Source organism: Tamandua tetradactyla, chromosome 6, assembly GCF_023851605.1.
Source record: "Tamandua tetradactyla isolate mTamTet1 chromosome 6, mTamTet1.pri, whole genome shotgun sequence".
NCBI classification, from domain to species: Eukaryota; Metazoa; Chordata; class Mammalia; order Pilosa; family Myrmecophagidae; genus Tamandua; species Tamandua tetradactyla.
The window spans coordinates 8,464,583-8,492,491 of record NC_135332.1 but is presented as its reverse complement, the minus strand read 5'-3'; the positions used below and the strand labels follow the sequence as shown (position 1 = coordinate 8,492,491).

General features: G+C 51.8%; 1 protein-coding gene across 5 annotated transcripts in view; it reads right to left on the bottom strand.

Annotated features, from left to right (window-relative positions):
* Positions 1-1,447: 1,447 nt before the first annotated feature.
* The window catches only part of AXIN2 (axin 2), a 29,216-nt gene continuing 2,754 nt past the window's right edge, over positions 1,448-27,909 (bottom strand). For 4 of the 5 annotated variants that reach the window (XM_077163636.1, XM_077163634.1, XM_077163635.1 and 1 more), the window contains exons 2-11: positions 26,959-27,889; positions 19,052-19,192; positions 11,759-11,861; positions 9,258-9,398; positions 8,635-9,140; positions 8,285-8,479; positions 7,762-7,995; positions 7,153-7,248; positions 5,924-6,091; positions 1,450-3,067 (exon numbers count right to left, since the gene is read on the bottom strand). In XM_077163636.1, coding sequence (XP_077019751.1) covers positions 2,941-3,067; positions 5,924-6,091; positions 7,153-7,248; positions 7,762-7,995; positions 8,285-8,479; positions 8,635-9,140; positions 9,258-9,398; positions 11,759-11,861; positions 19,052-19,192; positions 26,959-27,773 — 2,526 coding nt within the window. In that variant the 5' untranslated portion in view covers positions 27,774-27,889 and the 3' untranslated portion in view covers positions 1,450-2,940. Of the gene's footprint in view, positions 3,068-5,923; positions 6,092-7,152; positions 7,249-7,761; positions 7,996-8,284; positions 8,480-8,634; positions 9,141-9,257; positions 9,399-11,758; positions 11,862-19,051; positions 19,193-26,958; positions 27,890-27,909 lie in introns of all 5 variants that reach the window. The other variant, XM_077163639.1, reaches the window with a different exon arrangement.

Below are 27,909 nucleotides of genomic sequence, written 5' to 3'. Positions count from 1 at the left end.
GGGCTCACGAATGGCAGAAGTCCATCCATTCTAAGTTAAGAACTCCTGGTTCCGACAATCAGAAACAGAGAAACAGCTCTCAGAAGAGATGAAAATATTAGTGATCAACTAACCCAGCTCTGCTTCACAGATGCAGCTTCGAAGGTGCCAAGTCTGCACCCACACTCACCAGAAGGTGGTAGTGTTGGGACCCGAGCCCAGGTTTGTCTGAGCCCAAAACTGGAGCTTTATCTCATGATTCTCCTTAATGGGTGAATCAGGCCAGAAGACTAAAAAGCCACCCACAAACCTCGCCACCCCCACAACAGGTTGCATCTCTTCACCTTTTAGGTTTTGGAAAGAAGCCTTCGGATTCTGAAATTAGGTTTGGGATGTCCCTGTGGCGGGCCCCCTTCCAGACAGAAAGGTGTAGCTCCCCCGCATTGTCTGGACCAGGATCAAGTAATCAGCGCTCTCCCTGCCTCATGGCAGATTCCCTCATGCCCACACCTTCCCCCTGGGGGACAGCTTAGAACTCCCTAGCCAGGGCAACCTCACAACGTGGCCACCATCCTGAAGCTACTCAGTTTCCATCCACCTCTACCCCCACCCACCAGGATGAGGCATTCCGAGGAACAGGCAAAGAAAGACCCAGGCTTCCTCCTGAAAAGCCAGGCAGAGGCACTTCAGATCCCACAACTAAGCAGCGAGAACTCAAGCCCAGCTGCCATTGCAGGCTGTTTTTTTTTTTTTTTTTTTTTACATGGGCAGGCACCGGAAATCGAACCCGGGTCCTCGGGCATGGCAGGCAAGCACTCTTACCTGCTGAGCCACCGTGGCCCACCCCAGGCTGTTGTTTTTAAACGCAGTTCATCACAGGACTCTTAAGTAGACCATGAATCTCAGACCTGAAATGCTCAGGGCAGGAGGAGAGTGCACACCTGTCAAGTGGACAATTGGAGGATACACACTTGCCAACTTAGATGGCCACATGGAGCTCAGCTGTCCACTGAACTTGGTAGACTGCCCTTCTTAAACCACCTGTGCTTTGTTCCCACCTGACCAGCTTAGTCCCTTCACCACAGGATAAAAAGACCAGATGAAGTTAATCAGATTCCGAAACAGAGAGGCTGGCTGATTCACATGGACCTCAAGAGACACCCCAATATCAACTCACCTGGACATACCAGGTCTACAAATATTTTCCAAGAGGCTGCTCACCTGAGATGCCTATTCAACTCCCGTACTCCTGGGAGGGCCCCATCAATGCCGATCACCTGGCAGCCTACCTGACCTGACTGGAGACCTTTTACTGGCAGGAAGATACCAGACATGGCTAGTAGAGGGAAGAGGACTCAAAGGAAACGTGGCCTAACAACCCTGACCCTGCTCCATAGCAAGAAAAGCCTCAGACAGAAGCAAAGTGATTTTGAAGAAGGAGTTTCAGGAAACCTCAGGACAGGCCCAGCTCAGATGAAGGTTCAAGGTCAGTTACACTGGCTCAGGCAAGTGAGAAGTGCTGATGTCTCTATACAAAGGGTTCCCTTGCCTTGCTCATTCCCAGGACTCAAAGATGAGGCTGGTGTGTTTTTTTTTTTGAAAAATATAAAATTTTAATAAAGGCTACATCTCTTAATTACAATAATTATGGTACCAAGTAATTTTCCTTAAATGAACTCTTTATAATGCATAATTTACAGTATAAGTAGAACAAAATGCCATGGCGAAAGTCATTGAGTACAAGACTTGTAATAAAAAGGCATAAAATATATTTATACATAAACCCCTTTCAAAAAGCAAGGGAAAGCTGGAGCCCTCATATAGGGCGACACACGGAACAGAGGGCCGTGCAGGTACAGGTACTGTACTGATTTAAAGTCAAGCACTAGAGATAGTGGATTAATACTCCTTTGCCGTTCAATATATACAGACGTATAGTACAAGGAAATGATGGCAAACAGGATATACAGATTAACTTAACACACAAACCCAAACATCAAAATGAAGGCATCTGGGGGAAAGGGTGCTGCTAAGCCTCTCACAACTCTTCTGGAATGGCTGTGGTTCTCCCCCCACCCCACCCCCCAAAATTTTGTTTTTTAAGCCAAGGAACTGGCATTTCGATAAAAAGCATAAACTTGAACCACAGGGTAGTGATTCCCGCGGGCCTCAGCCACTGGGGCCTGGGCATGAGGTGGGCTGCAAGATGTAGGGTCTTGGTCACAGGGTGAGCCTGGGTCCCAATGATGAGCCACCGCCCCCACACCCCCAATGGATCATTCCAAATATGATGAGTGATGCTGCAACATAGTCAACGCTCAAGACCTTTATGGCAATACAGAGCAGCATAGAAAAACAATGCACCGATTTCTGCGTGTGTGAATGGTAGGGCACCACTGTAAAAAGTCTATTATATTCAGCTGGAGGAACCCAAGGCGAAGCACAATTCTTCTTTCAGCGAAGAAATTATTAATGCGTGCTCCCAGCTCAACTCCCAAGTTTAGATAGGACAATGAGAACTTCCTCTCCCCCCTCTTCTGTGTTTAAAAGCAGCATATCCATAAACTGGGGGTAAGGGGAATTGGCTATTCAATAAATATCAGTAAGGATTCCTGTTCAGGTAAGCTATGCACAGTTTCCCTTAGTTTATGGGTTTCAGATCCCTAGGAAGTCATACGTATGGAGGTTTCTCAAATACAGTCAGCGTCTTTCAATAGCCAAGAGTGGTCATGTTTTTAATAAATAGTTCAGGCTTTTCTTATCTCAGTACCCAGCTCGTGAATAATGAAAACCAACCTCCCCTGAACCCTCCCAAAGGCCCTGTGGCCAATTCCTCCCTCGACTCTGTCTTCTTCGTTGGTTTTAATTTTCCTTCAAAGTGTTTCGTCACCGTTGCTTGCGTCCAGGACGGACGGGTTGTGTGGACTTCAGTCCAGTCTGCCCAAGCCAGGCCCCGAGGGGTCAATCGATCCTCTCCACCTTTCCCAGAACCCGCCCTTCGTACGTGGGGAGCACCGCCTCGTCGTCCCAGATCTCCTCGAAGACCGCGCCGCAGGCAAACTCATCACTGGCTTTTTTGAAGTAATACCTAAAAAGAAAACCATAGGAGCTGCTCCATGAAACTGCAATTTCTGCATGGTTTATAAGAAGGGTATGGCAATGTCGAGGACTGAGACATCTTAAGAATCTGCTACGGCAAGTGTGCGTGTAACCCCCTGCCCATATCTGATTTCAGGTGGCCGCCTGGGACTGGCCGGGCCAGTGGTGCTCAGGAGAACAGCTGGAGACGCTGAGAAGCAGCCCTCATCCCTGGCCTCTCACCCATCAAGACCTCTGAGGCAGCGAGTTTCAGATACCGTGTGGAAAGTGCATTCTGAAAAACTTTCTCTTTTGGTGGGGTGGGGAGAGAGAGGGAAGGGTAAAGCAAAGCAAACTTCTAGGTCACTTGCAGTGGCCGCCAAGGGGGAGGGCAGACTCAGCGACCCTGGCTTGGCTTCGGGTTCAGCTACCCCATAAAGAGGGAGGGCAGACCTCCAGCTGGTTCAGCCTGGAGGCTAACACCTCCTCGTCCTTCCCACCCTCCAGTGCCCAAAGAACAACACATCCTGGCATGGCCAGGGGGCACGCTGCCCACTTTGTGACCACTGCTGGAGGCAGGCAGCTTCATCCTCTGCCCCGACACCCTCCCTGCCCTCCTCTCCCATCCTACCCCTGGAGGGTCAAACACTGAAAGGCCCTTCTATTATGCCTGCTGATTTAAAGGTTCCTTTTATCCCACCCCAGCATTCTTTCTGCTGAGGCTATTTGATTGCACAGATGCAAATGACCAGCCACTCTCCAAAGAAACTGCTCTTTTGGGCCAGACCATCTCCCAAACTCTTCCAAGGGAGTTAAGCAAGAGCCTTTGCCTTCTCAGTCCCAGAAAGGGAGACCCCTCAGAGGGATTAAACTCGCCCCTGCAAACTGTCATTTTCAACCAATAAAGACCACTCAGGAGGCAAAGATCACAGTCGGGGGGGTGGGGTGGGGGGCAGGGGGCGGGGCTGAGAGGGTCTTTAAAAAATTTCACTGTCTCAGGGTTCCAGTCATGTTTTGTTTTTGAGTTTTCTCTTTAAAAAAAAAAATCAATTCCCTTTGGTTAGAGTTGAAATTTTTCCGCTTAAATGAAGGCAAGCCAAATATTTCATAGGAGATAAAGCTAAATAAAGCAAAACAGCTGGGTTTAGTCAAGGTACTTTGGAACATTCCCGGTTGAACTTAGCTGGGGTGGGGGCGGACTTGGACAATATCACAGCTCTAATGGGTCAGTGACAAAATCGTTTCAGAGTCAGAGGATCGAAATACTTGGGGGAGCCCGAGAAGAGAAGATGAATAATGGGCACAGGAGATCCGGCCCGGATAGAAAAAAAAAGGTCATTTGTCCAAATAGGAGGCTCAAACCCAGCCCCACCCTCAGCCTGTCCTGAGCCCCCAATTCCGATTCCTGGGGGGTTTGTCAACTCGGACTTCTACGGCATCTCTGAGCAAACACACAGTGACCTTTTACATAATTGCAGCCTCCTTTCCGAGGAGAGGCAACAGTCCCCAGCCCCACCCCCAAACTTCAAAGGCGCTGACCTGGCCTCGGTTTTCTCCGAGACACAGTCTTTTCCACTACAACCCGACGTGCTGGCTGTGGCAAACTCGGCTTTCTTCCGACATCTGGCACCAATAGCATCTGGCAGCCCGCAGTGACTGTTCGCTTTTGAACCTTTGCCATGTTGAGATTACCCAATGCAGCCCCCACCTCCTGTGCCCCAGCCCCTTCCTCTCACTGGATTTTTACTGGGGGGGTATGGGGGGTGCGCCCCGAGATGTCTGCACACACCCCTGCTCGGAAGACAAGGCCTGGGACCCCTGTGCCCCCCGCCCCCAGGTGCCCCCAAGAGCAGCAATAAGGCTGCTGCGAGGGCCTCGGCCACAGCCTGATCCAATCAGTAAAGAATTCAAGACCCGGCCATTTGTGCAAGTCTTTGTGCATTAAATGGGAGGCCGGGGCTTCAAAGCCAGGCTTATTAAGTGTGCCTTAGGAAAAAACAATCAGAGCCAGCTGTGACCGGGCTGCTGGGTGAGGAGCCGCAGCCTCCCACCCCTGAAGGTCACCTGCAGTTCCATCCCCAGCCTGGCCAAGGCAACGCTGAGAGCAAAATGAAGCCCCGGAGGGCCACACTTGTGTAATTAGTTTCACCTTGTGCCTGTTTAAAAAAAAAGGAGCAGCCAGGCCTGTTCCCCAACCTCTTTGATGCCTTTTCAGAGCTGTCTCTGCCCAGGTGTAAAGAGGAAAGACCCACACCCAGCTCCACCATCATCACCATCATGGCCATCACCAGCAGCGCCCCGGCCAGCCGGTGGGTTGCTAAGTGCTGTTCCGAGCTCTCCGCGCCCAGCCTGGCTCCGGGGGCGGGGATGGCCTGGCCCTCTGGTGCTCCTGAACAGGGAGGGCCAGGACTAGGTGCGTTCTGGGCACAGAGATGAAGGAGAAAGCGGCACCCACCCTCGGGTGCAGACCCTGCACTGGGCACCAGCTGGCCTCGCCCCAGCCTTGCACCCCAGACTGCACTGGAGCAGAATCCACATACTCCCCCAAATGGCCCCGCTCTCCTCCTGACAAAGCCACTCCCTTTCTCCTCAAAGTCTGGTTCACCTGGCAGAAAAAGTCCATACCTGGTCCCTAGAGGGCCCTCCCAGCTGCCCAGCTGCCCTGCTGCTGTGTTATTTCTGTCAGCGGTGAGGGGAGAGAGGAAATGAAACAGAACCAACACGTCCAGCAGCCACTCCAATGGCCTCCAAAACCCCTCCTAAGGTCCTCCCCACAACACCTCAGGCCTGGGAGGCTGCGCCACACTCTGGCTCTTGGTTCTGAGCAAACAAACTCTGGAGACGAAAGAAGCCACAGGATTCTTACCTATAATTTCCCTTTTTGCTCAGCTGCTCTTTAAAGTGGCCCAGGGTCAGGCTCTGAGCCTTCAGCATCCTCCTGTAAGGGATTTCTTCTCCACAGAAAAAGTAAGTGACAACCAGCTCGCTTGCCTGGAGTGGGTGGACACCTGCCAGCTTCTTTGGCTCTTTGTGACTGAAAATAAGACGGAATGCAACGAGCTCAGCCTCTTAAAGCAGCATGCATGCACGTGAAGGGAAGGGGGGGCCAGACACAGGGACACCTGAGCTGCCCCTATAAACTCAGGGTGGGACCCCACACCTCAGAGGCAGCCTCTCCGAGGTCAGCACGAGTGGGGAGTGTCCGCCAGTGAAGGCAGGAGAGGAGAAATGATCACAAAGCCAAAAGGACACCCACCCCCAAACAGGGAAAACGCTGTGGGGACAAACCCACAGCCCCTCCTGGGCTGTCAGGAACTCTGAAAGCGGGAGCCCACTGTGGGAGAGTCCCCAGTCATTTCGATTCCCTCATTTGTTCCGAGTTTTTGTAGAGTAGCTTCAAAACGGAAAGCTGCTGGCCAGGACAGCTGGCAGACTTAAGGTCAACCAATTAAAACGGAAAGGTCCAGGGAGGTGGCTTAGTCAGGACTTCAAACATCGCTCACTGCTCAAGATGAAGAGGCTAAGAAAGAAAACTTTAATTATTTAGGCCATTTTAGATCTCAGCTGCAGATTCCTTCTTAAACGCACCATCCTGTAATTAAACAAAGCCAGGCTTCTCTGTCCACTTTGCAAGAGTGTAAACTTATAAAAAGAAACATGGCTTGATTGGGGACGGTGTTCCTTTTTTTTCCAAACAAAAATCCCAGCCCGCCCCTTCCATCTGTGCAGTGATGGAGGATCGCTGGCTGGCGCAGGTGTGACAAGCAGATATTTCTGGTGCTGCTAACTGATGGGGTGACTGGGGGTGGCTTTCCCGTCCTGCTCTGGAGCCCTTTTGCCCTGCTGGGTGCCCAGGACACTTGAGCCTATCCGACCCATCCAGGAGGAGCCTGTGGGCACAGTCACGAGGCACTTCTCAGGGCAGGAGGTCTGCAAGGATTTGACTGACAGTAACATCTGTGCTGCTGTGCCTGGTCATTAACGTTGAAAACAAGAGTTGACTTTGCATACTAAGAAAGGTTTCAAAAGAAAACGCAACCCCTAAGATGAACTGCTGCGGGGATCTTAGCCCTCCAGGTAAAGAAAGACACTCACTCTTCTGGAGCCAGGCTCAGGTTGGAGAAGGGCATGGCTCCCGCCTGGCCAGAGGCCGAGTGGTTCCTGTCCCTCTGCTGACTGGCAGCGCAGCACCTGAGGACACAGCCAGGGCAAGGAATTCAGTGGTGCCCGATGCCCCCAGGAGGCAGACAAAACAGGACTCGGGCCTCCTAAAGGCACTGGACCCGACTTCCATCCACGTGGGGCCCAACCACGGCTCTGTGTTAACACTGGACCTAGGGGGGTAAGGCAGACGTGCTGGGGAGCCAGGACAGCACTGACGCCTCCTCACTGCCCCATCGCTTGTGGCTCCCTTATACGTTTACTTAAACAGCTCGGAACCACGGGGCCAGGAAGGAACTGAAACCCACTCTCCTACTTCTGGGCATGATTTGCCTAACATATCCTGTTCATCCAGTGGGATGAACACAACCAAAGAGAACTTTCTAGAGGTTGGAAAGGAGAACCTCTGTGCCCAGAAGCAACTCCACTTCCCTGACAAAAGTTTGGGGCCCAGGCAGAAGAGGGGGGCCCTTCCCGGAAGACAGAGACCGGGTGTGGGCCACCCCCATCGCCACCTCTGCCTCTGAAGCCCCCTCCACTTACCGCTGCTTTGGGGGCTTTGAGACCTCAGCCAGCCTGCGGCAGGCCTCCTCCAGCTGCGCCAGGGTGTTGGGTGGGGTCAGGGGAGACCCAGCGGGGTCCTGGGTGAATGGGTGGGCTCGGGGGACGGTGCGGGGGTGGCCACTGCCGACCCCCAACAGGTGGTGCCGGCCGGCTCGCTCGACCGGGGCTACGTGGGCGGACTCCACGGGGCATGTTTTCTTGGTGCTTTGGGCACTGGATAGGGGACAAGGGGAGAGAAAGCAGAAGGGAAGAAATTAGGTTAGAAAAACTGGAAAATGTGACTTCAATAGAAATTTCTCTATTCTGCTCTCAGAGGGAGAAAAAAATAACTCCACCATAACACGAACAGAGGCTGGTGCCAACACACGACATTTTTGTGGGCTGCTCAGTTCAATATTAAGATGGCAGGAGCAAACAGTCGTGCTTGTTTTTGACCAACGGCAAAAACAGCCATGTGCACAGCCCCTGGGACTGCCCGCGCTGCGGGCCGCGGCACGTTTACCTGTGGGGCCTGGGCCTGCTGTCCCGCTCACTCTCCAGCACCCACTGCCAGACGTCCTGTGCCCGGCCTCCTTCGTCTCCCGGAAGCTGCAGTGTCCCTGCCCCGCCTGGGGCCCCTCCTTCCCTGGTGGGCAGGGCCGGGCCAGGCTCGGCGCCTCTCCCACTCCGCTTGGCCAAGGTGCCGCCTCTGCTGCTGCTGTGGGGAGTCAAAACCCGCACCCAGCCCAGGGACCCCATCAGCGAAGGGGACGTGGGAAGGGCCCGTGCACCTGTCAGCCCCACCGCCCCTCTGCCTCCCACCTGGCACCAGCTGGGGCCCTGGCTGGGTAAGACGGTCTGCCCGACACTCACCCAATCTGCTCCCCGGGCCCGGGCTCTGGGGCCCTGGGGTGGCTCTTGCACCTGGAGTAGCAGTAATACTCGGCACCTCCCGGGCAGAAACAGCGCACCCTCTGAGCGGCCTCCGCCTCCACCTGCTCCTTGGTCTTGGGGCGGGCGTGGTGGTGTATGTAGTGATGGTGGATATGCTTCGTCGTCTGCTTGGTCACGAAGCCCTTGCCCCCAAGCAGGGGGCAGCCGGCCAGCGGGGCGGCCGAGAGGGGCAGCTTGCTCCCGGGCAGGAGAAGGGAGTGGTGCTGGTGGAGGGAGCGGTCGGGGGAGCGGGAGCGGGGGCTGTAGCGGCCCATCCCCGGAGACTGGCAGCCCGGGGTCTTGAGGACCCTCGACAGGTGGTCGTCGAGAATCGTCTGTGGGTCCTCCTCATAGCTGCTGCCGGAAGGCAGGAGGGAGAGGGGGTGCTGCAGGGGGGCCCCCTCCCGAGAGCCAGGCGCCAGCTCAGAGCCCTCCTTCTCTTCATCCTGGACAAGAAGGCAGCGGGAGGGGAAGTGACCCCGTGAGCGGGAGGGACCCCAGGAGACCACCCTGCACCCAGCACCGGCAGGCGGTCGGGGGGAGGAGGGCCCACCCCGCGCCACCTCGCGCATCTGCTGCAGCCGCTCCTCCAGGCTGTGGCGGCTCTCCAGCTCCAGCTTCAGCTTCTCCAGCCTCGAGATCAGCTCGGCAGCGAATGTGGTGGGTTCCACGGGGGTCATCTCTTTGGGCAGGCGGTGGGTTCTCTGCAGGGCGCGGGGAGGAAAGGGGTGGCCGGGGCTTAGCAGGCCAGGCGCGGGGCGGCGGCGGCGGCTTCCCGGGGGCTGCCCGGGCCGGGCTGGGCTCGGCGCTGGGCTGGGCCGCGCATGGCGGGGCAGCCTGGGCTGCGCGGGATTTTATGCGCCAGCGCGGGGGCCTCATGGAGCGCCTCGGTCCCCACCAGCGTTTGCCTTGGGCAGGAGCAGTTGGTCGCACTCCGAGAGGCCCTGCTTGTTCTCTCTGTAGTACAACCAGCCCATCAGTAGCTACTCTGAAGTAGAAAATCTTCAAAGACTGTTGTCGAACATCAAAAAAAAAAGGCGAAAAAAAAAAAAAGCCGCCCTCCGAGGCTGGGGGTGGGTGGAGAGACCAACTCAAGGAATAAAAAGTAGAGTCTAAACAGAAAGGGAGTTGGAAATTTAAAAAAATATGATTGGAAGGGAAGTGAGGGTGGGGGAAGAGGAAAAAAAAAAGAGTCAAGCGGCTGGATCAGAGAAGAAGTGGTAATTTATTTCCTGGCCGCACACTGCGCACCTCAAGGTGGCCGGTGTTGTCTCAACACTGTCCTGGAGCTCCCTGCTCGCTCCGCCCCCCTCCCCGTCTCTTTGTACAGAAAATGAAGAAAGCTGCTGCAGGCTAGTAGCAGAACACTGCTGAGCCTGGCTGCCTGAAGCTGATCTATCAAGGGAAAAGGGAACATCTCCAAATCAAGTACAGAATATAAAAAGGCACCAAGAACGCCTGCCAAAAGCAGCAAACAGAGAGAACCCCCACCGCCCAGCTTTCTGTCCCTCTCCTGTCATGTCTGCCCACCCCCAGCCCCAAGTCCCCACACCTCCTCAGTTGTTCTACCTCCTTCTCCCTCCTTCCCCTCTCTCTGCCCTTGCTGGGGAGCAAGTGGGTACAATTTACAAAGGCTGACATTTCCCCCACCAGATGAGCCAGGCCTGGCCCCAGCAACCACTTAACTGCAGAAATGTGCGAGGGGAGGAAAAGGCCCCTCTGTAGGAAATAGCTGTTCTCACCCAGGCCGGCTCGAAGAAGCCCCTGATCAAAGCACCACCTCATGGAGAAAGAAGATTTGCACACCCCGGGACAAAATAATCTAATTTATAAGCTTGGATGATAGAGCTCCTCTTTACACACACACAGATACACACGCTGCAGAGAAACACTGTATCATCAATACTGTTGTACGGCAGGGAGGTGTTTTTATGGGGATGAGTTTCCAGGACAGCAACAGTAACACGTTAATTTTTAAGACAGGGTAAGTCTGTCCTTGTCTGTGCAAGGAGCTTTCAGAGAGGAGCTGCTCTGGCAACAATCCACAGTCACGCAACATGGAGTTAGCAATTCAGTGTGTTAATTTTCTAAACGCAACCTAACTGGATAGACCAACTGGGTTCTCCAAAGCTGGCAGAAAGGGTTTTAAACAGATGCCTGCGTTCAGCTGGGTAGCCTCTTTCCCTTTCTGATGAAGAGCTTCCTTGCAACCAGGATCTCAGGGTATACACAAGAAGCACAGCTTCCTCGAGTCCAGAGGGCCACGTGCTGCCTCCTCTAGAGGACGTGGAAGTAAAATGGGGAGTCCCATGTAAGTCCTATACCCAGCCAGCCTGCCCTCCTCTCCGTCACAGGAAGGAGCTGCTCCTGGTCACTCTTTCGGACTCAGCAGCAGGTACTATGCCAAATTCTGAGGCTGGAAAAGGACAAGATGGAACAGCTGCCCTCCCAGGCTACGGAGGTTAGCAGGAAAAATGGCCAAGTCAACAGATGAGCGAACGACTAAAGTTGACAGAGCCATGCAGTAAATACAAACAGGAGCAGGATATCTAAGATGTGATTTTCCTTCTAAAGGAGGCAGGGATTCCTCAAGGTTCACTGTTCAATCATTCAGTCCATCAACTGAGCATCTATTATATGTCAGGCACTGTTCTAGTTTCTGCAGATACAGAATTTAACAGAAGAGACAAAAAGCCCTGCCCTCATGGGGCCTCCTTTCTAGCAGGTCCTCTCTGAGTCAACCATTCTAGAGAGAAGCATCCATCATTTCCCCACATTTCTTGGTTTCTAGGAAGGACCTGCTTTGGTTTCTTCCTCATAGAGGATTTTCTTCTTTGGATTGAGAAACGTAAAGGCTCAAAGGGCCATCTAGAACATCAGACCTGTGTCACTGCTCAACCTGGCACCCAAGCACCCACTGAGGCTTCTTGCCCAGTTCTTCATTCCCAGTCCCCCAGCAGATCCTGTAAGTTCTCCAAACCCCAGTCCCCACCTCCCACCCCTTTTTCTTCAGGACTCAATATGGCTGGAAACAGCCCCCTCCTTCCCGCAGCTTAGCACTCACCGGGAAATGAGGTAGAGACACTTGGCCGTTGGCCTTCACGCTGCGATGCATTTCTCTCTGGAGCTGTTTCTTACTCCCCACGCGGTAAGGCGGGATTCCATCCCTGGGGGAAAGGAAAAGAGGGTCCACAGGCTCTCCCAGGGGTTCTCAGCACAGGGCTGACACACGCCCACCACTGCTGCAGGCCCGCCAATGGACGGGGCGAGTTCCCTGGGGACAGCGCTGCACTGCCGGGTGCCAGCACGGGGAATGGGTTAAGCCAGGGCCAGGCTGCCCACCAGTCATCCTGGAGACAAGAGCAGGGGCTTAGAAAGACCCTGGCAAGTTCATCTCTCGGTGACCTTGTCCAGAACTACGTGACCACCTAACCAGCCCAGACACAGCAAAGGTTCCCCTATTTCACAGCTCCCCCACGCAGTCCCCCCCAACAGTCTGCTACCACCACTAACGTCCCAGGTCAGGGAACCAAGGCCTTACAGAAGGTGTAGAACCACGAGGGCTCAACTAGGCATTGGTGGAGGTTATGTGTACTTCTCTAACAGCCAACCTCCCAGTCCTTTCCAAAGATCTCCCTTCTGTAAGTTGCTATAAGGCTCTCTGACGGCTCCTGCCTTCTCAGCTCCACACTCTACCACCTCCAGCCAACGACTTCTCAGGCACGTGACCAACACGGGCATCTAGAGAAGAGCCCCCACCATGGGCAGTCCACGTCATTCATTCACTCAAGTATTCTCTTTTTTTTTTTTTGAGCACCTAGTATGTGCCAGGCCCTGTTTGAGGCTCTGGGTGAGAGAAAGGAGGGAAGGGGGCAAACAAGTGAGCTTACAGGGCTTACGGGGGGTGGCCCAGGCAATCAGACACACAGTGTATTAAAGGTGATGAGTACAGCGATAAAATACACCTCAGGAATGGGAGAAAGAGAGAATGGCCAGGGTGGGGGCTGCAATTTAAACAGGATGGTCCTGAGGTCCCTGCTGAAAAGGTGATAGCTGAGCAAAGGAGGATCCCGAGCCCTTCTTCACTAAAAAAAAAAAAAAGGAAAAATTAACAAGGACAGGAGGTGAAAAAGCCTTCACTCAGCTAGTCTTAAGTGACCTCAAGTTGCTACAATTTTTTTTTTTTTTAAGAATTTCATTCTTGAAAGCAGTTGGGAAAATCAGTGTGACTATTTTCCCATCGATGTCCCTTCCAGAGGCCACTTATTTACAAAAACCTTGGGCATGGAGGAACCATTGTGGTCATGCCATTTCCATAATGAATCATATACTTTGAGGCTATAAATAATGAAATTAGGTGTCTGGCTATTTCCCCTTTCCTGGTCTTTTGTCCATCAGAGGGTGGGATTTGTATGGAAACAGTGGAAGGAGAAAGGCAGCTCCAGCTCATCAGCAGTGGGTGAAAATGAGCAGTGCCCGAAGTACCCAGGGAGCAGCCTGGGATAGCGGGAGGCCTCTAGCTCCTTCTCTGGGATGCTCTAGGACCCTCAGGGCGTGTTCTCCGGGAGCCTGCTGACCTGGGCCTAGCGCTGTGGCGGGGACAATGCATCTCACGCATGGTGGACCCGTCAGCAAGTGCCACACCTGGAGGAAGAAGTGTAGGAAGGCCAGGCACGTGGAGCAGAAAGGGGCAAGGAGAGACCGAATCTAAAGCAAGAACTGAGATACAAAGCGTAAGCTTCTGCCCCCATGTCCAGTGGGGGCGGAGATAGCAAAGGCTGTGGGCAGGGTGAGCCAGCTGTCCAGTGCACAGAGGAGGCAATTCTCCCAGTCAGACCCGGCCTAGACCCCGCCTCATTCTCACAGGAGCCCTAGGTAACCACATTCCACAGGTGATCCGAGAGACTCACTAACTTGCTGGACATCATGGTCAGTGACAGTTGGTGCTGGATTCAAATCCATGCTCCCACTGGACTCCAGAAGGTACGCCCTTAGGCCAACAACCTACACTCACGTTCCTGATTTCAGAATGCCCACCCTTTCTACCAAGCCCCCTCCCAGCCCCACCTGGAGCCAGAATTTGGGATCATTGTCTCCTCAGCCCCAGGGAGTCACTGGACACTCCTGAAGGTATGGATGGGAAATCTGGGGGCTGGTTCTGGAAAGTCCTTCTGTACTGTCTGGTGCTCACGGGCTTTGGGCCATGCCATGTGATTCCTGAGATGTGACCAATGTCCCCCTTTCCTCACCTAGAACCCTGTGTGGGCAGGGCTGGGGGTGCCTCACGGATGGGTCTCCTGCTAGTCTAACCTACTCCCCTCTCCTGGCTGGCTCCCCTTCTGAGGCTTTAATAAGAAGGTAGGTGACTCTTCTCCCAGGCCTCTCCCTGACACTCTCGGGGGAAGGAAATCAAACACGGTATGCACCCCACTGGGAAACAAGCACAGCTTTAAGAGTCCCAGAAGCTTCAAGAGTCCCAGTTTCCACCAGTAGCCTCTGCCTTCTCTGCCCTTCTTTCCTCCTGGACAGAAATCAACAGTTTAGGCTTTTATTCCACTTTGCCTTTCTCTGTGTAAGATGTAAGAAAGAAAAGAGAATGGGGCTTGGGTGGAGGGAGCAGGTCACTGCCAGATTAAAGGCAAAAGAAAGAAGTGATTTCATAAGCACCTCCCCCTCTGGATCCCCCACGAGTACACCTGGGGCAGGTGACGGACCAAACTGCAGGAAATGTATGACCAGAGCAGAAAAAGGAGATTTCAACTTGTACAGGCTCAAAAAGGTGTTGCATGATGGAAATGTGGCTTTCATTCCCCCAAGCTAGGAATCTTCTTCCAACACAGCATCTCCTTCCAGAGGGGGCCTCTCTCCTATTCGGCTCTAGAAATCTGCCATCAGTTTCTTAGCTGCTCAAAACTGTGGGCTTCAGCTCCCAAGCACCATGGCTTCAGCCCCTGTGCAGTCTCCTTTCATTAAGAACATTTTAGCTAACGAGGGCGGCGGCCCAGCGGTTTCTGGGACACGCTGGTTTTGAAGTGTGGACTCCAGTTAGCTGCCATTCAGGCCAAGCCAAGGAGCTCCGCCCTTGGCCTCCGCCCCGCCCCACCTAACCTGAACATGGCTTTGGGTGGCCATGAGACTGGGGACCCGCGCACAGGCGCAGGGCCACCATCGCCATCTGGCAGCCGCGCCGACGGTACCACCGATCAGGCCTATGCCAGAAGCCTGGTTTGGACGATAACATCATGTGTGACGCTCAACTTGGATGCATCCCTGGCCACCCAAAGTAAATCCATAAATCACATATAGGGAAATAAAATTAAATTAGTAAGATGAGCAGTGTCACTACCCGCTGTGAGAAATGCAAGGAATGAATCTCGTGCGGATTTGGGGTCACCCAAAACAGATGTGCCCCCAAGCTGATCCCACTCGTGACAGCCACACTGTGCAAAGCAGAGGGAGCGAGGCCTCCCGGCCGCCGGCCTGCTGTGCGATCCTGCCCACCGCAACCCGGGGAGGCTACTTGGGTGGCAAGGGGCCTGTTGTTCCTGTCTTTGGCCCCGTGGCTTTATCCTCCCTCAGCCTGATGCCCTGGAACAGGCCTGCAAGCATTCTGCCCCCAGTGCTCCATGCTCCAAGGACGCAGGCTTAGGGCCTTCTTGGGAGTCTGGCAGTCAACTTGGAAAAAAAAAAATTAAAAAGCCATTTCTTCCGAGAATGTAGGTTTTGGAGTAACAGGCTCGTAAAACAGCCTTCTCAGAGGCCTACGAGGTGGAGACCCAAATCCCCAGCCATCTCTAACAGGGTTTTCTATTTAATGGGAAAACAGAAGTCAACAGTGGGCTTGGAGAGAAGGAAATGATTTCTTTAAAGGCCCTGCCTGCTCTGCACATCCAGGCGGGACTTAACTGGTTCTGTCGCGAATGAAACGATGGCTTCCCTGGGCTTGTGTCTAATGAACTCAAACCTTCTGGAGTCTATTGAAGGCTGCCTGTGACCCCCCCCTCTCGGCCACAACCCCCCAGCCCGCCCCTCCCGGAGTCCCCAGCCCCTCCCAGCCCGCGATGCCCATTGTGAGTCCATTTTGACAGGAGGAGAAACAGCCAGGGCACTTTTCATGCTTTATGGGGTGCTCCTATTCACTTGTTCAAGGAAATTTCAAAGGGGGCTGCTACCCTCTTATCCCCTCTACGCTTCCCCAGATGAACAATGGGCTGAAAGCGATTCAGTTCGGCTTTTCATCCCCCACACAGTCTGTTTCCCGCTCAGGGCTCTCATCGGGCAGGGTCGGCCGCTGAGCTGAGAGGGGCGAATCCCAGCCCTGGGACTCCTGGGTGCCCCATCCACACAGGCAGATCCCACACACCCAGGCCAGCAGCCAGAAGGTGCCTCGTGCGACCCTCAGCACTTAGCTCAGGCCAAGTCTCCTCCACAAGGGAGTGGGGAGGCCCTGTGGCTGCCCAAGACGCACAGGGGCATTGCAGCACCATGGCACAGCCCGCCCAATGGGCTCTCGTCCTGGGGGCTTGGTCCTCTGTGACCGGCGGCACGAGGTCGACAGACCTGGAAACCATTCCCAGCAGAGACGACAGTGTGTGGGACAGAAGGGCACCCTGAGCTGGCACAGGCCGCCCAGGGGGCACAGTGCCACCTGATGCCATCTGGGAGACCAGCTGTGACTGGGAGGACCACAGCAAACCGCGGCCCCCAGCCACGCTGGGACGTTCTCAGGCCTCATGGTCTCAATCCTACCAATCCAAGGCAGCTGCTCCACTGGGGGTGCCTGCAACCCCAGGGCTCTGCCACCTCAGGACCCAAGCGTATCTTTTCTGTCCCAAAGAGAAGGATGTTAAGTGAGGGATGTGTCTGTCTCCAAGTGGAATTTTGCGACCCACACTCCAATCCCCGCTGCATACATCAAGTGCCTTACAAAGTTGACTCCTCTTGATCCCAGGAACTGGCTTCCCAATGCTTTAAGTCCAGAAAGGGCTCAGCTAAAATGGTCAGCAGTGCTTTCAAGTCACCACTAAATGAAATTAAGAAAGTATTTCTTCTGGGATGGGAACAGAAGAGGGGGTGAATGCGGGGGAGCATTGGGGAGAACTCTGAACTTGCACCCACCAATCCTTCCCTTAACCCATTAAAGAAAGCAGTCTGATCACTAATAAACAAAAAGAAAAGAAACCCAATGTGGCTCCAATGTCTTGTCACCAACTGCTCCTATTAACAGACCTCGTGCTGAAATGTTCGTGCTTCTGCGGCATGGCACGCACAGGGTGGGGCCCCCGTCTGGCCAGGCCTGGAATGCAGAGGACTCGGCCTTGGGATCTGTCTCTGGCATGAACAGGGATGGGATCACCAAGTGCTACTTCCTCATCAGTAAACACCATGGTAACTGTCTCTCTTTCTAACTGGCTCTTGTGAGGATCAAACAAAAACACGCAGGAGGACCACACCCCAGTTATCTCATCACGAACCCACGACGGGGACTGAAATGCAGCCAAGGGCCAGGAAGCAAGCCAAAAATATTCTCTAAGAAAACTAAACAGAAGCATTCATCTTAAGTAAACCACATCTTACTTAGGAGAGTCACTCAATGCCCTCATTCAAATCCAACTTACTCTTATTTTACACATAACACTAAGACGTCCATGTAATCTGCACTTAAATAAACCCTGAAAAAGCCATGCTGCTAGAAGCTAACAGCAGAGAGAAAAAAAGAAAAATTAGGCGGGGGAAAAAAGGACAGGGGACACCAATACATATAGGGGCAAACAGTCTTCTGTACCCTTACAGCCTATGAGAGAATTCTACAATAGCATAAAAATAGATCTTGATATTATTTGGATCGCAAGAAAAACTATGCCTTGTCAAATACTGTTCTAACACAAAACATATTATTTTATGAAATAGGTTCAAAGGATAAATTTTTTTCAAGTATGAATATTTAAATAGTTTGGTCAGTGTGGAAAACTCACTTCTGTGAAACCCACCCTTCTCTGTCCTAGATGGAAGATGTTATACTCTATTTTTGCTGATGCCAAAATATTATTCCTTTATTAAAATGAAACTTCCACCTTTAAGGGTCTCTCTTCCTTTACTAACAGAGGAACATGATAGAACACAATACCAGGAAAATCAACTCTAAAGTCCCAAACTAATTTCCTTGAACTTCTTTTCTACTGGTTCTATGCCATGGCCCAATGGCCAACAGAAACCAGACAATTCTGATCAAATTCTGATCAATAGATAGTATGGTTTTGGAATGATACAAGAACAAACTCTGAATAAGAATACCAGCCCAATGTGTTTGCCTTTCAAAATTGTTGTCTTGGGAGGCAAAATTCCTACTCCAACAAGGCTACCAATTGCCTATACCATGTGTGGGAAAAGGCTTCAAAGAGCATTTCTAGAGCAGTGGTTCTGAACTGGTTGCGTAAGATGTCACTGAGTTCTGCGCATGCCAGGCCCCAGCCCCCATCTCCTGAATCAGGATCTCTAAGGATGGCAGGAGAGAAGACACACAGTCTGCCACCACATGTCTCCTACAAGACCCAAGGAATCAACGCATCCACAAGATTGGCCCAGTAGTGCATCAGATGATCTGAATCTCAAGTATGAAGCTGGCTGATGGCCTGTGGACCTTGTCAGCCACCACAGTGACCTAATTTACTTTAAAAAAATGAAAGCGATTCCTCTGCTTCCAATGTCCAAGAGCAAACACTACTCTGGAGAGGTGTGGTGATGGGACTAGAAACTGGAACCCTACCTTGAGTCCCCAATACCTGACACATCGTAAGCATTCCACCCAAGCTTAGTGAACTGAACAACGCCCATGTGAATGTGGGGCCATCACACACAGTCACCCCTTTAGGGTACTCACTCTGGCTTTCTGACTCCCACTTTCAGATACCTTTTCCTCCCAAAGCAATGAACATCTAAACACAAACCCTTCTAAAGCCACCCTATCTACCCACCTGTGGGTTCTGCACAGATGGAATGCCTCAGTTTCGAAGACCAGCCAAGCAATTATGTCCATAGGGAAGGCAAGTAAAATGACAACCTAGAACATTTTTTAAACTCAAGCAATCTCAGAGATACTCATCTTGACCTTCTATTTCAGTTTAATTTCCTTTTTTGAGGCATCCTCCAACTTTCCTTTCAAGGCTCCAAGCCTAACACAATCCAGACTACTATGTCACCCTCCTTAACCACCCCCATGCCAGAGCAGCTCTCCCCTCCCACCAAACAAATGTACACACAGCTGGGATTTGCAAAGCCAGGCGAGGAGAGCTGAGGATTCTACTCAGCTGGTCTGGGGGGTGTGCCATGCACGTGGCAGGGACACCAGAGCACTTACACACTACTGTCCGTCATGGACATGGAATCATCAGTCAGTGCGTCACTGGATATCTCGCTGTCATTGGCGCTGGTAGCAGGTGCAAAGACGTAACCAGAGCCTACATGGTAGGGACTAACAGGATCATTCCTCTTGAAGGACCTATAGGACAAGTGAAAAAGCAAAGCAGTCACTGATCTTCATCAGAAACCCAGGCTACCAGGTGACCCCAGGACAGCCAGGTACACCAACCCACAATCTGCTCAATACCAGCCTGCTGCCAGTGTTCGTCTGGGCAGAGAGCAGGGGCCCCAAAGTAAAGCCTATTGAGCCACTGACTTGCCCATATGAAGGCTAGGAGGGGAAAAAAGCAGGCTAGGTCCCTCTGTACCCAAAGTTGGGCCTGTCAGGGTACAGAGTATCCAGAGGCATCCCAGGGGATGCTACCACTTTCTAAATACAAAATTACACAGAGGAGCAGGACTCTGCTCTAGAAGAGGAGGCCAGGGCAGGATAGAGCGGGAGAAGTCAGTGAAATAATATTTTTTCCCATCCTACCCACCCCCATCTGAACCAGTACTAGAAGAAAACAATTTGGGGACCATAAGACATCATAAACATCCAAGCACCCCCCACCCAGGGTCTGTTAGTACAGTTCAGAGATGCTGGACCGTTTGGCACCCTCACCTCAGCCCTGGGCCCACAGTGCGTTGGATGTTAAGGCCAACGTCTGGGTCTCCCATCCCAGTGAGCACAATCCCCTTCCCAGGGCTCCTTCCCACCAGGACTGGTTAATGCAAACCAGACTAAAGTGAGCAGCACAGCTGCTCCAGAGGAAGGTCCAGGCCCCTCCTGAGCATCTCCCGCCCTTTGTTGAGGCTGCCTCTGGCTGCCTACCTCACCCACCGGACACCCTCCCAGAACAGTGTGCCCATCTTCTGCTGAGTGGTGTTTCTCTCCTGTCTTCTGCCAGAGAACGGAAGGGGGTGGGGGGGACGGGGAGTGACCTCTTTGAGTGACCACCTCTGGTTACTTGTACAAAGACCCTAGCCTACTGCACTGGGTACACCAAGCCTGAGCCAATGGCAGAGATGTCAGTTAGAGGAGGACAGGCTCAGAAAAGCAAACATTTTCTATCAAGGCCACTGCCACTGGTCTTTATAAAGATGGTCTTGGGGGTGGCAAATCAAAGGCACCATGAGCTGTCACCCATTGGTCATTGACACGTGCTCACTGAGCTCCTACTCACTATGTGTCCAGCACTGGACTCTGGGTATTTACAGCCACAGTCTCTGGTCTTCCAGCACCCATGGTATGGGGTGAGGGCGGGGTGGTGGTGAGAGGGCAGAAGGGAAGAACGCAGAGTACATAACAGCCCATCTAAGCTACAACCTTTTATACACTCCCCTCGTGTAACACTCACAGCCACCTGGGGCAGGAGCAGCACTGTGTCCATTATACAGCTGAAGCGCTTGATGGACCCAAAAGGATGGCAGCCTGCTGTCTATCTCCAGCATCCCTGCAGGAGCTGGTGGATGTGGGGTTGATTCATCTGACTCTCACTCAGTCATTCTTTCTGCCTCCTAATACAAAAACTACTCTCAACAATTTAAAAACTTTCTTCTAGAAAAAAAAGGTAAGATGAGTGCCCAGGTACAGGTAACCCAGATCACGGGGATGGGATGGTTGGGGCTGGCTCCCCAGGTGAGGCAGAAACAAGGAATGCTTTGAGGGATGAGCAGGAATTCAAGGAGACAACATTCCAGACTGGGGAGGAAGCGAGGAAAAAGCCAGTGAGAAGCCTCCCAAGACGGGGAAAGAGGCTCTAACTAGTGAGGTTGGGAAAGGTAGAGAAGATGGAGAAGGAGGGCCAAAGAATCTGCCTTAGCCTAGGCTGCAGGGCCAGCGGGGACCACATACGATCCAAGTGAACCAGCGGGGTCAGACAGGGAGGGGCGGGCCTGGGCAGGGAGGCCCGTGCGAAGCTGCTGCCACACTTGGGGGACAGCGGGTCTGGAAAAGAGACAGTTCTTGTCTTTAAGGAGCTTCCACTCTAGTCAGGACGACAAAACAGAAGTGCAAAGTTACATTCAGAGCCATAAATTGTTAGCGCCAAAGTGAACCTTGGAAATGATCTAATTCAATACCCTCAGTTTAGAAGAAGTGTTGATAAAAACTATGAGGTGCCACTGACTGAGGGACTTTGTGCGGGGGGCCTTCGCTTCTACCGTAACCACCACTTCAGCTGCACCAGGCGAGGCCTTTACTTTCTTCACTGCTGGACCTCACACACAGAGTGCTCAATGCATCTCTGCTGTTAGATTATCTCCTATAATTTTCACAACCACCCAAGGAGGTAACTGAGGCCACTGGGATCAAGAACTTGTTGGAGGCCACCATACTGATGGTTGAGTCAGATGCAGCCCACATCTCATCCCCTAGAGGAGCTCGGCCTTGACTCTGCTCTGCGGCACTAGGCTGGGGAGTAAAGCCAGATCTCAGCAATGTGATGTAGGTGCAGAACTGACTGAAGGTGTAAGCCAGAAGCATCTTACTCGAACCCATGTGCACTAAATACCTTCAACCGCATGACTCTGAATCGCCACTTGGCCTCTTCAAACCTGTACTTGTATCTGCCAGGGGGTAAGAAATCCTGCTAACCTCCCAGGATTTTTGTGAAGATTAAATGAGAACTTTTTACAACCAGTTTAGGTCATATGCTTTATTATGAAAGTTTCTTTCTTAAAGAAAAACAAAAAGGTTATACGAGAATGGTAACATCTTCCATGACTGAGAACGGGTTCCCACATCCTCAATCTGGAATTCTCAGACACCAAGGATAGAGAAAAGCAGGACGTGCAAAGGAAAGAGAGTTAATTCTTCTGGAGAAGAGAAGGATGAGGAATGAGTCAGTAAGACAGTCTCCCAGTTGGTCAGGAGAACTTATAAAGAGGGAGATGGTTCTAGGTTCAACATCAATACTAAAGACAGAAGAAGAAGAAACAAGCTTTATAAGTGAGAAAGAAGAAGCACGTCTAAATGGTTCAAATGAACTCATGGAGTGGATGGGGACAAGTTTGTGAACCACCCAAATCCTTCATATTGGGATACTTGGACAGGGCCCCCTGCCTCAGTGCAGGATGGGCAAGATAACTTCTTTCGGATCCTACCCTATCTGTAAGAATCAAGTGATAAGGAAATTTGTAAGCTCCTGACAGATACCAGAAGTCAAGAGGCCAGAAGCTGAGTGACCCCAGGTCAGTCACAGCCTCACTGGACTTGGGGCATCCACCCAGGTATCAGCAGCTCAGCATGACCATCTCCGTGATGTTCTCACAAGCTCTGAAGGACCCTACGAGAGGTTCCAGTAGTGATCTGAAGAATCAACTGCCAACAAAAACAGAAAGTTCCTGTTCTCTTTAATACCCTACTAATTTCTTCCATAGTATTTATCACGACTTGACTTGGGCTGGCATGCTGTGCACCCATCCCACGCAACCAGGCTATGAGCTCCATGAGGACCAGGGCCACAGCTATCTTCTTCACAGGTTTATCCCCAGTGCTGACAGCAGTTTGTAGCAAGCATTTGCAAGGGTTCAGCTTTGTTAACCACAAGAAGACCTAGGTCCACCGTGGGGGTTACAGAAAAGCTGTTTTGTTTTGTTTTTTAAGAGGTACGGTAAGATGGCAAAAAAACCCAAAACAGCCTTACTTGAATAGCATTCACTCTTTCCATCCCTTCGGTCTTGCTATCTTTGTCATATTAACACATCAACAATGCCCCAAATACAAGAGTTATGCTTCATCCTCTAAGGGAGAAAATGACTCAATAGAAATTCCTTCCTCCCCAACAGAAAAGATACCTAACTCAAACCCTGTGTGCGCTTGCAAGCTTTGGGCTCATTTACACATGGATCCGAAAATAAACTCGACTCCCTTCCTTCCAAAATAGAGGACTACTGCGTGACCAGTAATTAAAAATGGAATATACCGCTCTCAACTCAGTTGACTGCAATAAAGTATTTGGGTTTTCCTATAACCTTAACAAGAAGAGGCAGAGGAAGGAGACAGGGTTGTAGGGAGACAGGAACTCAACTTCTAAGAACCCATAACTTTGTCAAAATGGCTACATAATTTTAAGAAAATGGATTAGAGCTGTTTTTGTGTGATTACTTTAAAAAAAAAAAAAAAGGAAAGGAAAGAAACTGGACCCTGCTGAAGTAATTGTACCCAGATGCTTTGATTATTTCCTCAGTGCTGCTGCGCTCCCAGTGCTGTACAGACTTTAAATTCCTATGGAGAGTGGAGGTTTACAGTACAGATTTCATATTGGGCATGCATCCACAGACCCAGTTTCTAGTGAGCATGCGAAGGGTTTCCAGGTAGCAGAGGCTCCTGAGGCCTTAAGGGAAGGGAAATGCCTGCTGCTTCACCCCCCACACCCCCAGACTATTCTTATCTCTTATCTTGATGAGATGCAGTGGTCTCTGCTCCCTCCCCAGGCACCAGGGCAAAGCCTCCTCCCAGTGAGCACAATAGAACTGACCTTTTGGGGCCTCTTTCTGGGTGTCCCCAACCCCCCTCAGAACAGTGCAATTTGAAAAGTATTTGCTTCTAAGGCTGTGTGTTTAGGGCTTTCCAAGGGCCCTCTGACAATTCACTTGTGAGCTCACTGCCTAGAAGGAAGTAATCTCCAGCAAGCATTTTCTAAGGCAACACCAAGCAGTGTTCAATGAGGGATCTGGGACTCAAATGGCATTGGGGCCTGGGCCTTCTGAACCAGCAAATATTAAAAGTGTGTTTTAGCAAACTGTGCTCATCAGAACTCCCATTCTCTAAGACTGGACAACTGATTCTAGCATCTTTCCTATGGCATCGTTTCCTCTGATAATGGAAGCCAAGCTTGATTCCATTGGCTTTGCACAAAAAACAGCTCTCATCAGTGAGTTCTCTCAGCAGACAGCAAGCACTTGGGGCCAGAAGAGGGCCATCTGGTAGGCCCCACTTATTTTAAGTGAGGCAGAAGACCCGCCTTGGGCAGGAGCACACAGGACCAGTGCAGCCAGGGAAGGACACAGGGAGTGCTCTCTGTGCCCCACACTGTATTCTCCTTCCCAAAATAAATGCTGGGCTCAGCTCCTAATCCCACAAGCCCCTGAGCACACACCTCCACACCTCGGCACTGTGGGTGTGTGTGCACGCACACTGGCTGGACCTTTCACCGGTGCCTCTACCAGCAGGTCACTTTTGCCCCGGGTTATTTATAGAGACCATCAAAAAGCCCAAGCATTCCACTCAACCACTCTCCAACCAGAGCCCTTCCCTCGGAGGATAATTCCTGCTCTTCCGTCTCAACTATTTATATTAAACCTGACACCAAATCACTAAGGACACAAACAAGTTGTTAAAAACGAGGCTCCATTGAGTGCCCAAGGTAAACAGAGTGCTCAGAAGGCTAGCTAATCCCCTGTGCACGTGGCTGCCAGGACTGTGCCCCAAGGGGTGGTGAAGGAAGGACGGGCTGGGACTCCTGAGCCGTTTCATTCATCCCCCCGAATGACCCAGCCCCCACAATGTCAGGTACTCTGCACTAGGAGGGAGCAGGGTGGGAAAGTCAAGTCTGTGAGTTAGAAAGGATCCTACATTCCAGGAACCAGCAGTCTGGCTATAAAACAGGCTGTGTAGGTCTGATGAGAAAGCCAAGGCATGGGAAGGAGGAATACTCTAAAACCTCACAATGAAATATGGACTAAAACCAAAGAGCCATTCTTTTGGAAGTGACATCTTGGCCCTTTCAGAGGCCCAATTATCATCATTATCAGCATACTAATTATAACGTTTTACATCTGCTCAAAACGTTTCCTTTACCAAAGGGTTTTTGTGTTTATTATTTTCATCCTAATAACAACCCTATGTCACAGACAGAGGGGAGGTACCTGCCCATTTTACAGATGGTACATGAGGCTCAGAAAGGCACAAATTCATGTAGTCAGTGGTGAACTGGGCTGCAAAACAGGCCTTTGAATCTCAGGACATTTCCCAATACACTGTATGCACACTTTGGTAGCTGCATGTTAAAATGAAATCAGATCATTTGGTTATGTCTCAACCTCTCTTTGACAGCGCCCAGAGTTAAGACATGGGTTTCACATCACCCAGGTAAAATGTTTCATTTCAGGCCCACGGTAGGAGAATGCAGACACAAATCCAGCATGGAAACAGCGTCAGTATATACATATCAAGGTGTCCTAGCTCACAGCCAAGGAGGCTGCCTTCTGGACTTCTAAACCACCACTAGAGTAGCTGCCAAGCTGAAACCTGGTGACATCTCAGCCGAGGCCTAAAGGGGGAGTGGCACAGAGAGGAGGGGTCCTGGCAAGGGCCTGCCTGGGATGCTCTTTTCCACTTTTGACACCCTAAACCACTCACTGTGCTATTTACAAAGGTGTTGCTCTGGGCCCCGGCACTGAGAGCCCCAAAAGCCCCCCCCACAGAAGGGCCCAGAGAAGCAGCCTGACTAGGGCACTGAGCTGCAAGGCAGATATGCACAGAGGTTTACCCACCTGTTCACAGGTTTACCCACCCTGCCCAGTGCCTGCCCCGCCCCTGAGGCCTTGCCTTAGAGGAGACCCCATCTTCCTCCGAAACTGAAATCACAGCATAAGGACAATGAACCAACTTCCTCCTGGGACTCCTATGTCTCCCCGACCTCGTTCTCCACGAAGGTGTAGACCAGATGTCTGAGTGTGGGAATACTGGCTCCCAAGGCTGTAAGAGTGCCCCCTGGTGGTTGGAGAGCAAACCTTTCCTCTCCCTGAGACCAGTCAACTCTTGGCCTGGCCACCCCAAGATGCTCAAGATCCACCATCTGCTGTTTGACCCTCCTCCTGCATTGGAGGCCACACCCTACAGAGAGAGGGCAATCGCAATTGTATCCTAGGCCCCCAACACATGGAGAGGTCCACAAGGGTTTGCTAGGAAAGACATTAGGAGAGCAGTGGGATGCCCCCCGATACTACAACCTAGAATTAAGAGGCTCATTCTCTTTTTGGATTTTCAGTAGAGGTGGGGGGTAGAGCAGAAAACCTCATTCTAACAGGTCTCAAGTTGCCTCCAAAGGTCAACAATTTTAAGACTTGGCCATTCTGTAAAGGACTGTCTCTGAAGCTTTAAAAAGACAAAGTACTCCACCATCTCAGTCCCCTGGGGCCAAGATCTCTTCTCCATCAGCACTAAGCAACAGCACAATCAACCAAGGTCAATCATCAGACTTGCAACCACTTAAACCAGGATTAATATACAGCAGAAAAGAAAGCAGAGGGTTCTTCATTTGAGAAAGTCACAGGTCCTTCTCTAGTCAGAAGCCTTTCTTGCTGAGTAGGTATCTAATTCTATAAAGAGAACCCACAAGCTCAGTTGTTAAGCCAATCGTTGGCTCTTACCTTAAAGCAAAAGTTCAAAAGATCCCACTTACCCCCATGTTCAATGGGTGCACAGGCGCTATTTCCTGGGCCTCACCACAACCTAGCTGCCTCCCTGGCCACGGGAATTCCACTCTAGTGATTAGTGGTGAAATGACCCCTTCCAAAAACGGTGCTTAGTGGATCTAGTGACTCAGAAGCATCAAAAGCTGCTGTCCTCTCTCTCTCTCAACCCCTTCTAAGACAGAGCCCAGGCTAATAAGTAACCCACATTAATGAATACTGCTTGCCAGTGTTTGAAGTGAACGCTGGAGAACTGCAGGTATTTAGCTGTGTGCATCACTTCTCCCCCTTTAAACAACGAAAAGTAAGATCAAAGGGTTCACGGCCAGCAGTCCCAGCTCTCAACAGACCTTTGTCAGCCTCAGCAGCACATCAGGCCAGGCATCATACTTAACTCAAAACATCTGCCAAGTTCGTCCTCCAAACCCCCCACCAAACTCTTACCTGTATGCATTTTCAACAGTTTCCGTGGACCTCACACTGGCTGTAGCCCTCAGAGTTTTGCTGGACAAGCCAACCACAGTGGGCGACAGTTTGCATTTGAAGTCGGCACAAGTCCACTCCTCTTCCTCATTCAGGGTGGGGAGGTAGCCACACACAACCTTTAGACTCCCCAGTCCCCCGTTACTCATGTAAGCTGTGTTTTCTCCCCCACTCCTCACGTATTCGAGGTATATATCAGAAGTCAAAAACATCTGGTAGGCATTTTCCTCCATCACCGACTGGATCTCAGTCTGTGCCTGGTCAAACATGATGGAATCGATCTGCTGCTTTTTGATGCCATCTCTTATGTAGCTCTTGGTGGCAGGTTTCAGATGCTTGGAGACAACGCTGTTGTTCTCGATGTACCTTTTGTAGATTGCTTTGGCAACTCGTAAAGTTTTGGCTTCCTTCAGGTTCATCTGCCTGAATCCATTGCAGGCGAACCAGAAGTCTAGGGTATCCACGCATTTCTCCCTCTCCAGGAAAGTCCGGAAGAGGTAAGCCCCGTCCTGATCGCCCAACAAGGAATGCAAGGACTTGGTCCACCTGGTCAGAGGGGAGTCCGGGGACGCCCGCCCCTCGGGCTCTCCCAACCCACCCTCGTTCCGCCTGGCGTTGGAGGAGACTGGCATGGGTTTGGTGACGTGGCCCTTGCCCACCCCGGGCTGGCACGGTGGGGTCTCCCCTTCCTCTCCCGGAACCGGGGGTCTTGGGGCATCCTCGCGGAAGCTGCTGCTGGGGTCCGGGAGGCGGGTCACCAGCACGGCGCTACTCATGGCGGGGGAGGAGTTCTGAGTTTGGCTTTTTTTTCTTCTTCTTCCAGTTCCTCTCAGCAACCAGCGTGGTCTCTCTTTCCCTCTCAAGTCAGCAGGAGCTCATCTGAGCCTCCTCTCTGCAAAGAAAAGGAAGGGG